General features: G+C 40.4%; 1 protein-coding gene across 2 annotated transcripts in view; it reads left to right on the top strand.

The window, feature by feature from the left end:
- Nucleotides 1–13,517, top strand: part of LOC126203220 (cytochrome P450 6k1-like) — a 216,657-nt gene that overhangs the window by 32,012 nt on the left and 171,128 nt on the right. For both annotated transcript variants that reach the window (XM_049937465.1, XM_049937466.1), the window contains exon 2: nt 888–1,174. In XM_049937465.1, the coding sequence (XP_049793422.1) occupies nt 888–1,174 (287 nt within the window). The remainder of the gene's footprint in view (nt 1–887; nt 1,175–13,517) is intronic.

Here is a 13,517-nt window from a genome sequence, read left to right as displayed (position 1 = left end):
AGATGATTTTGTGCATAACTGCAGCTACACTTCTTGGAAAAAGTAACCTGCACTAATAATTAACAATGTAAGTAAAGATAAGCATAAACTGTAATCGGTCTTTAGCATATTTCACAGACAGTGCCTGCAATGGAAACGAACGAAAATAAAATAATGATAGATGGACAACTCGTAAAAAATGCAAAATATTAAATGCATTCCTTTGAAGAAACCAGACTTGATCCAGCAGCATTCTCATTTTGTGCATACTAAAGGAGAAGGGTACACTTCTTTTGATGAAAATCTCTCCCAAGCAAATCAAAATTTCAAGTTACACAGGAGGTCTGAATAAGAAGAAGAAGTTGAAACAATTCTAATCATCTGATGTGTCTTTGCGTTTGTGACTGCTGCTGCATGGATTGGAGCCTTGTGCTTGTTCTTGATAACTTAATTTAATGCCAGTTGTGATTATTTTTCAGTCAACAGTTGCCACAAACATAACAAAATACAATGAAGACCAATTATGTTATGCCTACAGTTATGTTCTGCCTGTGTCCAAGTAATTGGCTTATACCAAGGGAGCCTAGCAAAATAGTCTTTGTCATCACTGGTGAACTCTCACTAACTTTTTAAAAGGTTTTAATGGTGCCTGGATCCAGAAGTGTGATGGATCCATGCTTCACCCACTGTCACAAATGTGACAAGCTTTCTGTTGATTGTGCATAAACATTGCCAAATTTTTCCACACTACTTTTTAGCCAACATTTAGAAATCAGGGTATACTATCTCACGAACACACAGGTCTTCTTGATAGAAATTTATGAACTGCTATCACATATATTTAATGTCAACAGTGAATTAAAAGAAAAGGTAATTACACAGAAATGTTTTCTGTGTGACATACGCAGACTCCAGAGGACCCGGGCTCATCACACAGCTGAGCAGACGCAGCCACAAACAACCTGCTCCAGCATGCTGCCCGTACTGGGAATATGGTTGTCAGCACTGCTGACGGTGATACTGGCAGTGCTGTCACTGGTGTGGCGTCCACTGTTCTGGCGACAACTCGGCGTCCCCGTGATGAACTGTCCTCTGCCATTGGTGGGGGACGTGGCCCCAGTGGTACTGGGCCGTTACCAGATGGGGGAGCTGCTCCACCACTGCTACAAGCGTGGACACGGGCATCAGCTTATAGGTAACAGAGCCAATATATCTCGTATATTGTCATCACCGATCACACTACTGTCCTCAATATACCTGTCACACAGGTACGAAAATGTGGAAAGGATAGAGTGCTACCCATCACCTAGAGGAAACACTGAGTTGCAGAGAGGCATATTGAAAAATACTGCTAGAATGTTATGCTTTTGGACAAAGTCTTTCTCCATACACATTCACACATATTCACACAAGCTGCTATGGTTGTTATTTCTGGACACTGGAACTCAATAGTCACATGATGGAGAACATTCAGAGGTTTGGAACAAGTACATGTACAGATTAACAAAAAACAGGCAACCTGTAAAAATTTAAGCTGTGCACTGTATTAACAGTAACCTATAACTGTAAATAATGATATTATTTGTCCTTTGCTAAATGCAGTAAATTAGAAGTACTTGGTGAAAAGCTTCTGATTCCTCATTATATTAAATACATGCTGTTTATCTTCTGTTGACAGCTTAATATTTACTTGATTACAGTAATATTTTTCAAATGAAATAGTTACCTGCATCTTCTCAACAAAGACCTGTTTACAGTCCAGTACTACTTGTTATGCAGCATTACGGGGAACACTGCATGTGATGCAACTATCAGGAATTTTCTGCCCTTTAATCTATAAGCAGATAATTTTGTTATAAATGACTTGAATTTCATCAACAGTTTCAAAAATAGGTTAATGATGTTTGGCAAAAGGTGGATTTTTCTATTTTGTCTCTTTCTTAGAATAGGTCAGCTTCATGATGTCTCATGAGAAATTTGTAAGAGTATTTCTGGAACTACTGATGGAAAAACAGAGAATGATGGGAATGACTTTACTGTTTACAAAATGTTTTGTGGCAGTTTCTGAAACCACTATACCATGTGAAAATCACTGTTTATTGATTGGGTACTCAATTATTCTTTAAACATCACTGTCATCCATAGACGATGAGGGTCTTTCAAGAGGGAGAATAGATCTTTCTGAAACATAAAGCACCTTGCCACATCTGCAGAAATATATGGCAGATAGCAGTTTGTGTTGTACCACATGTTAGGGTTTCTTTTCTTTCCAACAGTGTGTGGAATGCCGGAAGAATAACTCCTTAAATGCCTCTGTGTGTGTTGTACATAGTCTAATTTTGTCTTCATGCTCCTTACAAGGGTAATATGAAAAGGGATGAAGCAATGTATCTAGACTCTTCACTTAATACTGGTTCTTGAAACTTTGTAAGTAGGCTTCCATAGGATAACTGGCGTCTTTATTCAAATGTCAGTTAATTCAGCTTTTTCAACATTTCTGTGATTTTCTCCCTTGGCCATGTTAGTTATTTGATATGGGTGCCACACGTCTAAGAGATATTCTAAGATGGGTGCACAGGTGATCTGTAGGCAAACTCCTTCTAGGTTAACTGCATTTTTTCCAGTATCCAGTCAATAACTACCGTCACATTTTACTTGACACCATTTTCCAAAATCTCTGAGAAGGTTATGTACTCCAGAATAGTATTGGTTCAAATGGCTCTGAGCACTATGGGACTCAACTGCTGTGGTCATCAGTCCCCTAGGACTTAGAACTACTTAAACCTAACTAAGGACATCACACACACCCATGCCCAAGGCAGGATTCGAACCTGCGACTGTAGCAGCAGCGCGGCTCCGGACTGTAGCGCCTAGAACCAGAATAGTATTATACACGAGCAAAAATAATATCCTTAGTTCATTGCAGTTTGGATTTCAGAAGAGTTGCTCAACTGAAAATGCCATTTACACATGCACTCTCCAAATTTTAGAAGCATTAAATAACAAAATAACTCTGGTTGACATTTTCTATGATGCATCTAAGGCATTTGACAGTGAATCACAATATCCTTCTAGACAAACTGAGGTTTTATGAAGGTGGTTGTATAGCCAACCAATGCATGGTATCATATCTAACAAAAAGAATGCAGAAAGTTTTTCTTAATAGTTGTACCAATGTAGTCAGGAGAGACCCTTAGGAAATCATTTATGGTGTTCCACAAGGTTCAGTCTTGTATCCACTATCATTTTCTAGTCTACAGAGTGATTCAAATAGGGCTTTACAACTCTAGAATGATATAGAAATTTATTAAGATAACTTACAGAATTGGTAGATGTGTTATTTTGTTGCAAACAACCTCAAGTTTCACATAAAAGTGTCAAGTGTTATTTTGGTTAGATATGGCTACCATTTGTGATGCAGCAAACATTGCATCGGTAATCAGTTTCTTCCCACACTCACTGCAGAAAATCAGGCATAGCCTGTGCAAAGGCAGCATAGACTCAATTTTTCAGATTGGTGAAACTGTTCGGAGGGGAGCAACATCCACATAGCCTTAAATGAAATCCCAGAGAAAGAAATCCAGCGGTGTCAAGCCTGAGAAGTGAGGTGGCAATGCAGTTGGTCCTTCCCAGCCAATCCATCAACCTGGGTAGCAATTATTGCGGAAACCTCGAACTTCCTCATGCACCATCTTGTTGGTAGTAAACCAACCCATCTTGGTCATCTTCACTGATGTCCATTTCATGAAACTAAAACACACTGTGAGCATGCTCTACACCAGTGAAAGTAGCCATTTTAACAGTGCACTACACTGGCACTCATGACACATCTGCCGATTCTGTAAGTTATCTCAATAAATTTCTATATCATTTAAAAGTTGTAAAGTCATTTTTGACTCACCCTGTATATGTGACCAACCATCAATCTAATATACAACAACTCCAGAATTAGTTCTTTTGCAGAGATGTAACTTGTCATTGAATCAGTCCAAACATACATATAGCAACAAAAGAAATCACAAAAAAAGTTCTTGAAAGTTTTTCAGAAGAGACAACATATTCAGTTCTGCACACTTAGATATACTAGAACTAGACCAATAATAAATGTAACACATGGTGAGGAAATAATGAATATGGTGGAAATTTCAAAAATTTTTGTTGTCCCTATTGACGAGAATTATTTCCTCATTTTGAACTCCTAAAACAACTCAGTTCAGCCACATCTGCACTTCAAATCATTGCAAATATGGGGGAGAGACAAATCAGGAAGTTAACATATTCTTCATATTTTCATTCAGTAATGTGGTATGTAATAATATTCTGCTGTAACTCATGTTTAAGAAAGAAGGTTTTGATTGTTCGAAAATATTCTTTGAGTATAATATATTGTGCTCACCCAGAATCATGTTATATGATGATGGTGATGATGATGATGATGATGATGATGATCATCATCATCATCATCATGAAGATGCAGTTGGCGTGGGTGTATGACAGCAAGGTCTTTACACAGCAACCTAGAAGATGTCTTTTGCAAGAGTCCAGCACTTTGACTACTGCTTCTATATCCTCATAAAGTTTGTTGTAAATAACCCCCACTACAGTTCAAAGGGAATGCTGATGTAAATTATTACAATACTGGAAGAAAGAAATTACATTAATTATTCCACATTAAGGTTGTCTTAAGGGGTGCAAAAGGGTGCCACCAAAACTTTTTACCACTTACTCAGTGATACAAAATATCTGACAACAAAGTTAAATCTGAAAATAAATTGAAAAACTTTCTCCTTGCCAACTCCTTCTGATCCATAGAAGTAGTTCTATGTTTGTAAAAGGTGGTGCTAGAACTTACTAATTCACATCTGAATTGTTTTAAAAAAATTGTAAACGGTCAGCATTTAGCTATATTTATATACGAATGTGTAATATGAATGTGAACTGACTTGTTCAACGTCATTATGATTAATCATGCAAATGATCCATGGAACCTAAAACTAACTGTCTACTAATGAACTGAAGTCTGCACCTGCCTGTGATCATTCCATTTCATATCCTTATAAATTGTTATACCCAGGTATTTGTATGAGTCAAATGATTCCAGTTGTGAATTTACCTTTCTGTGTTTCATGAAGTGTATAATTTTACATTTCTGCACTTAAAACAAGTTACTGATCTATGCATCACTTTGAAATCTCTTCCCTCTGAGTGAATATTGTGCAACTTTTCTGAGATGGTACTTCATTATAGAGCACTGTGTTATATACAGATATATCTGAGGACACTAAACATTATCTCAGTTGTTTTTCTAAAAGAATTTCATATGATTTTGTACACAATGTGGCATATTTCAGGCTGTAAACCATCAAAAGAAATTACTTTATTTCATTGTTACAATTGATATGTACCAGCTCTTTATGTACAGTTAAAATTACTTTTTCTTTTAGAAACATTTGGAATTACAAAATATGCTATCAATTATGCAATCTGACACTATTTATTAAATTTATTTCTGGGTTCATGTATAAAATAATGATATAAATTGGGAGGGGTAGATAACATGTTACATCCGTTCAGTTCATAACACTCCATCCAAGATAACAGGCTGTATCCTCTCTAAGAAATCATCAATCTGTTCATAAATTTTGTTTCGTGCAGCATATAATGGTGCTCTGGTTACTAATCCCTAATGTGGTACACAGGCAAATGAGTTTTGGAAGTCAACAAGTGCTGAATCTCCTGATCGCCTTGATCCATGGTTTTCAGGACGTCACTTGAGAATAGTACACATTGGGTTTCTCATTATTGATGATTTTTGAGTCTATGCTGGCTGGCATTGAGGAGGTCATTTCTGTTTAAGATGTATGTTGTGTCTGAGCTCAGGATATGTTCTAGGACTCTACAACAGATGGATGTCAAAGATATATGATAGTAGTTTTGTGTATCACTTCTACTACCCTTCTTGTATATGGGTGTGACCTGTACTTTCATTCATTCATTGGGTACAGATTTTTTTTCAAGGGATATATGTATACTATGATTAAAACAGGACCTAACTCAACTGTAAATTCTGTTTAGAATCTGACTGGAAGTTTATCAGGCCCAGGAGCCTCGCTTCATTTTAGTGATTTGTTTTGTTTTTCAGTGCCACGTTCCTGTGTCATCCATGAGTGTCTAGACACTAACTTTGTTGACTATGACAGCTCTTATGTATGACCAGAATTTCATTGGGTTTTGTGAGAGATCTTGTGATAAGATTCTGCTACAGTAGTTATTGAAGGCAGCTTCCATAGCCTTCTTGACAGATAAAGACAATTAATTTGGCATCTCTCTAACTGTAGTCCTATGTTTCGCTTTACGCCTGTTATGCAGCAGTCACTGATTTTTAGAAGTATTTTACAATGACTATATATCACAATCAGTCCCTCCCATCATGAACTTTTCCAGTAGGTGTCTGTCCAGTGCTTGGTCAACTTATCTTTTAGACTTGAGCCATAGTTCTTCTGCATGCTTCTACCCAGAGATAAATGTTTTGTGTTCCTCTTTGAGATATGATATGATTGCCTCTTTATGCAGTTTACTAAACATGTAAATTTTCCAATTAGTTTTAAGTGCCTTTTGCATTTTAATCATCCTTTTTGCTACAACTGTCTTGTGGTCACTAATACCAATTTCAGTACAGGCACTCTCATGTCTAGAAAACTAAACAAATAGTCATAAGAGAACAATCAACAATTAAAGATATCGAGCATCTCAGTCCAGTTTGTGATGCAATTGTTCTAATGAGTTTTATAATTGGCCTTGGAAAGTTGCAAAGGTAATCAGAATGCATACGCATCCCTTCCCAGTCAGTCAAGAGAAAGGTTAGGGTACATTCAAGTTTCAAGTATTACTAAAATTAGGATTCAGTGAGTGGGTCACATTAGGAGCAATCAAAATGAGTACATTTAAAAATATGTGGTCCCAGCAATAAGAGGATCATAACAGGCTAGCATAATATAACTTCATCTTGTATTTCATGTTGTAAAAGCAACATTAATTGAACACGCTCTAAAAGCAGATACAATTTAGCGCCACCTCTAAGGATTTGTTAGAAACATAAATGAATAATATGAATAAAGATTAAGGCTTAACACCCCATCAATGACAAGGTCATTAGAGTTGGAGCACTAACTCAGATTGTGGAAGGAAATTGGCCATGCCATTTTGAAAGAAACCACTTGGGCATTTGCCTTAAGCAATTTGAGGAAACCATGAAAAACTTAAATCTGGATGACTTAATATGGCTTTCAGCCAATATGCTCCTGGAAAATGTGGGGCTATGCAGTCAACATGATATTCGTTTTGATTTATGTACCAGGTGATGAAAAATGTCAGTATAAATTTGAAAACTGAATAAATCACGGAATAATGTAGATAGAGATGTACAAATTGACACACATGCTTGGAATGACATGGGGTTTTATTAGAACCAAAAAAATACAAAAGTTCAAAAAATGTCCAACATATGGCGCTTCATCTGACCAGAATAGCAGTAATTAGCATAACAAAGTAAGACAAAGCAAAGATGATGTTCTTTACAGGAAATGCTCAATATGTCCACCACCATTCCTCAACAATAGCTGTAGTCAAGGAATAATGTTGTGAACAGCACTGTAAAGCATCTCCGGAGTCATGGTGAGGCATTGGCGTCGGATGTTGTCTTTCAGCATCCCTAGAGATGTTGGTCGATCACGATACAATTGCGACTTCAGGTAACCCCAAAGCCAATAATCGCATGGAGTGAGGTATGGGGACCTGGGAGGCCAAGCATGGCGAAAGTGGCAGCTGAGCACACAGTCATCACCAAACAACGCGCGCAAGAGATCTTTCATGCGTCTAGCAATATGGGGTGGTGCGACATCCTGCATAAACATCGTACGTTCCAGCAGGTGTTTATCAGCTAGGCTGGGGATGATGCGATTCTGTAACATATCGGCGTACCTCTCATCCGTCACGGTAGCAGTTTCAAAACCAGAATCACTCATCTCCTCGAAGAAAAAAGGCCCGATAACAGTAGATGTGGTAAATCCAACCCATACCGTGACTTCCTCAGCATGCAATGTAGTTTTCATGCCAGTTCTAGGATTTTTGTTAGCTGACCTGTAGCTGACTTCAAACCACCACCCATTATAGCTTCCATCTGGTCAACGGCTATTTCGGCATCAGATGTTGTCCTGTTAGAAGGCACCCTACATTGGAGGTATAGTTAGCTCCAGGATCACTACTGCAGCCTTACCTAGCAGTCCAGCACTACAAATTGGTGAATGTAGTCTTTTTGTTCATGGTGTTTGATGTCGGTCAGTGAGGCCTAGCTCAAAGCCAGCATTCCAAAACATCCCAAAGATGTTCTGTAGGATTCAGTCAGGACTTGTGCAGGCCATTCATTACAGGCCATCCATTACAGGGATGTTATCGTCATGTAATCACTGTGCCGCAGGCTGTGCGTTATGAACAGGTGCTCGATCATGTTGAAAGCTGCAGTCGCCATCCCCAAATTGCCCAATGGTGGGAAGCAAGAAGGTGCTTAAAACATCAATGTAGGCCTATTCTGTGGTAGTGCCACACAAAACAACAAGGGCCCTCCATGAGAAACATGACCACACCATAACACCACCGCCTCCGAATTTTACTGTTGGCACTACACACGCTGGCAGATGATGTTCACTGGACATTCGCCATACCCACACCCTGCCATCAGATCGCCACATTGTTTACTATGATTTGTCACGCCACACAACATTTTTCCACTGTTGAATTGTCCAATGTTTACACTCCTTACACCAAGTGAGGCATCGTTTGGCATTTACCGGTGTGATGTGTAGCTTATTAGCAGCCGCTCAACCATGAAATCCAAGTTTTCTCACCTCCCACCGAACTGTCATGGTACTTGCAGTGGATCCTGATGCAGTTTGGAATTCTTGTGTGATGGTCTGGATAGATGTCTGCATATTACACATTATAACTCTCTTCAACTGTCGGCAGTCTCTGTCAGTCAACATACGAGGTCAGCCTGAACACTTTTCATGCTGTACGTGTCCCTTCACGTTTCCACTTCAATGTCACATCGGAAACAGTGGACATAGGGATGTTCAGGAGTGTGGAAATCTCGGGTACAGACACAAGCGACACCCAATCATCTGACCACGTTGGAAGTCCATGAGTTCTGCGGAGCACCCCATTCTACTCTCTCACGATGTATAATGACTACTGAGGTTGCTGATATGGAGTACCTGGCAGTAAGTGGCAGCACAGTGCACCTAATAAGAAAAGCGTATGTTTTTGGGGGTGTCTGGATACTTTTGACCACATAGTGTAAGTGTGCGTGGTATAGTACAGAATGAGTGTGTAATTAGGAATGTTGATAACACTGATTTAAGTGCAGTAGTATCTACACCATTTGGTGATAATGGTTGTTGTTTTGATACTGTAGAGCCTGGGCCAGAAGTATGGGGAAGAATATGTGCCACTGATTTTTGTGTTGTGCAGAAAGGAACTGCAGACAGTGATTTTATGGTAGATAGTATGGAGAATGCATTGGAGAGTAGTATGATGTTAGCTGTGTTGCAAATGTTGTGGATGAGGAAGTATTACAGACAGATTTATTTCTGGAGAATGCAGGTTCATCCCCACCTATGGCAGTGTTGCCTTCTCCGAAGGGGAGAGAGAAGAGGAGAAGAAGGAAGAAAAATGTTTGCAAGGATCGTGATCCAGCTATCAAGACTGAATCCTTTCAGGAATGTGTGCCTGAGGATGAGGGTAAATTTGATGCTCTGTTATAGATTATGAGGGTAAGGAAACATGTCATGTAATTGTTACTGAATACACAGTCAAACTCTGGAAGACATTGTTTTCGCCAACGAAGACAGTTGGAAACATTAATTTATGGGAACAGGGTACGAATAGCGGTATGTGGAATAAACTGTCCCCACTAATATCTGCACATACATATATTTCGACAATTATCATGCACGTGCACACAGTACAAGGTATAAGAACAGACTGAATTAACATGGCGGCTTGGATGGGTGACCTGAGTCCCAAAGATTAATGTTGTCTATGGTCGATACGACCTATCGACGCCACACAGCCACCTAACCCCCCCCCCTGCCCCCCCCCCCTGCAGTACGCAGTATTGTATTGTATTGTATTTATTGGTCCAGTAAATCTTATATGTACAGTACAGCACATCAGATATTGGACAGGTCAAAGTATATCTTACAATTAAAACACTTTAGAAACTAGAAAATTATGTTCACAAAATTTTACAGCACTTCATATACTGGGCAAGTCAATGTGTAAGTTATAATTAAACCACATTAGAAACTTGAAGTTTACAACTGAATACATGTATAAGCCAATATTAACGATTACAGTATTTGCATGATCCTCACTTAAGCTCTAAGGATTTTTGAGGAACTCTTCTACACTATGAATTGACATGTACACTAGAGAATTACATTCACAGAATTTTACTTCATATACTGGGCAAGTCAATATACAACTTATACTTGAACCCCATTAGAAACTTGAGAATTACATCTGAATGTATTTATAGGCCAGTATTAATAGTTACAGTATTTGCATAATCATCACTTAGACTTGCGAGGATTTTGGAGGAACTCTTCCACGCTATAAAAGCAATGTGTCAACAGATATTCTTTTAATGATGCTTTAAAATTTTTTACATCAGTCTTTACTTTAATTTCTCTTGGCAATTTATTGTAGGTAATTTTTCCATGGTGTAATGTTCCTTTTTGACACAAACTGGTCTTTGTATGGAGTACATGAAAATCAGTTTTCTGTCTTGTATTATGATGATGAACATTTTCATTTTTGGGGAGGATACTAGGATTTGTTACTGTATATTTCTTTATAAACATTGCACTTTCAAATAGGAAAATACATGGAAGGGGAAGAATCCCCATCCTTTTAAATAATGGTCTACATAGTTTGTTCCTTTTTATTCCAGCCATGATTCTCTCTATTCTTTTTTGCATCCTGAAGAGTTTTAGGCAGGATGGCGAGTTACCCCAGAAAGTGATCCCATACTTTAGGACAGAATGTATATTAGAATAGTAAACTGTCATTAGACAGTCCTTATGACAGCAGTTTTCTAGCACTCTCATTAAATAACACATGGTACTTAGCTTCTTTAATATGTTGTCAATGTGAGTTTCCCATCTAAGATTATCCTGTAGCCAGACCCCCAGAAATTTTGTATTAGGCACACTTGCAATATCTGTGTCTGACATCTGAATTCTTATATCCTCTTCAGTGTTTCTCTTGACATTATGAAAATTTAATGCTACTGCTTCACTTTTATTTATTATTAGTTTGTTTTGGTTGAACCAGTTTACAACATTTGTTAATGCGTCAGGCAGTCTTGTCTGTAGTATCTCTGCAATCTTCCCACTGACTAATATGCTTGTGTCATCTGCAAACTGGATAGTGCTATGGTACTGGTTGGTTGATGTTAGGTCATATATATATATATATATATATATAATAGGATGGGGCCCAGTACTGAGCCCTGCAGTACTTCATATTTTACTGCTTTATAATAGTACCTCACGTGAGTCTTCAGGGAAGACCATGTGGATATCGACGCTATTGGTGGTCGTACGAGCTGATAGACACACAACTGGGACCTCCACCACAACCGGGGCAGGGTGCGGAGGTGGAGCGACGGGAGGCAGGTCCACCTCGAAGTCATTGAGCCAGCGAGGACGCACAATGCGGCGGCGGCCAGCCCGAGAGCAGGTGGGTTGAACGGTGGATGCTGGGGTGTAGGTGTGGTAAGCCCAGATGCTAATAGAGCTGTCCGGCGAGATGAAGGCGCGAATTGTCGTCATGTCGCCCTCACGCGGGAGGGTGAGACTGTGCACAACACTGACGTTTAACTGGTCGTTGGGTGGCGGGGCCACGGTGTCTGTGAGTAGAATGAGAACTCGGTCGTCGAGAGTGACAACTGAAATGTCGTCCACATGGTGTGGGGGTACGCTGCAGAGCAGGGTGACTATGGGAGAGGGTATCTGCATAGTCAAATGTGTTGCAGCAAAACCTGCACACGGGGTGGAGGGTGACGTCTGAGAAACCCACGAATGGCAATGGGGAGGCATCAGGTGAACAAAATGGCACGGTGGCTCGAGGAGAAACACTGTCGGACTCCACGGCGGGAGGGAGACTGGTGGGAGAGTTGTTAGGAGAATCAGACTGAGCCAGCAGAGGGATGTCGGGGTCCACGAACGCCTGTTTGAGTCAGTGTGACAAAACAGTTTGCGGACTGTCTTTGACGATGATGTCAAAAGTTGTATCGTCACACTGGAAGACTATAAAGGGGCTGAGATAAGGTGGTTGCAGAGGTTGTCGAACCCAATCGTCTCTCAGCATTACATGGGAACAAGTGTTGAGAGCAGTTGGCATGTAAGTGTCCTGTGGGGAGTGGCTGATAGGTGGGTGCAGGCGTGCAAGTTTGAAGTGAGTGTGCATGCGACTTACGAAATCCAGGGAGGGGGGCAAGCCCTCAGGTACTTGAGACTGAATGAGTTGCCCTGGTAGGATGGGGTTCTCCCCAAAAACGAATTCTGAGATAGTCCCCTGTAAGTCGGGCTTGAAAGTTGAACAGAGGCTGAGCAGTACTCACGGAAGTGCTTCGGACCAGAGGCAGTCGTGGCACCTGAGCGCCATTTTTATAGTGCAGTGCCACCATTCCGCTAATCCGTTGCTTTGTGGGTGGTAGGCTGTGGTGGGAATTTTCTTTATACTGTGGACATTACATAAAATGGCGAACAGGGAAGACCCAAACTGCCAACTCTGGTCGGTGGTGATGGTGGTCGGACAAGCGAACCTAGCAATCCGTGAGGGGAGAAAACACTTGGCCACGGTCTCAGCAGTGATGTTAGGTAAGGGAACTGCCTCTACTCAGCGGGACGTGCAGTCAATTGTGGATAGAATGTAACTGTGGCCCTCCGGCAGTGGAAGGGGACCGATAAGATCGATATGTACATGACAAAATCATCCTGGAGGGATGTCGAACTTGTCCAGTGGTGGGGTGGTGTGGCAGCTGATTTTGTTGCTTTGGCAGGGAACACAGCTGTGTGCCCAGGTCTGACAGTCCCGTTTTATATTTTTCCAAACAAAATGCTCAGAGACGAGCCGTGTAGCAGTGTGGAAGCCAGGGTGAGTGAGGTTATGCAAAATGTCGAAGGCCTGCCGGTGCAGAGGGGGTGGGAGTAACAGACTTAAGGTACTGGTACAAGAGTCACACCACACCTCGTCCACAACACCAGGGAATTTAGCTTTGGTAAACACAAGGGGTGTTTGAGGGACCACGAGGAGAGCTTGAGATTCCTTGTCGGAGGCTTGTAGGGCAGCCAGGTTGGATAAGTCAATGATGTGTGAAATAGTATTGATCCAGGAAAAAAAATCTGCAGTGATGTTGTCCATGCCTTTGATGTAGCGAACGTTGGTTGTGAATTGGGAGACTAGATCAAAGTGAC

The sequence above is a fragment of the Schistocerca nitens genome, chromosome 9 (assembly GCF_023898315.1).
Source record: "Schistocerca nitens isolate TAMUIC-IGC-003100 chromosome 9, iqSchNite1.1, whole genome shotgun sequence".
NCBI classification, from domain to species: Eukaryota; Metazoa; Arthropoda; class Insecta; order Orthoptera; family Acrididae; genus Schistocerca; species Schistocerca nitens.
This window is presented reverse-complemented; position numbering and strand designations above follow the sequence as displayed.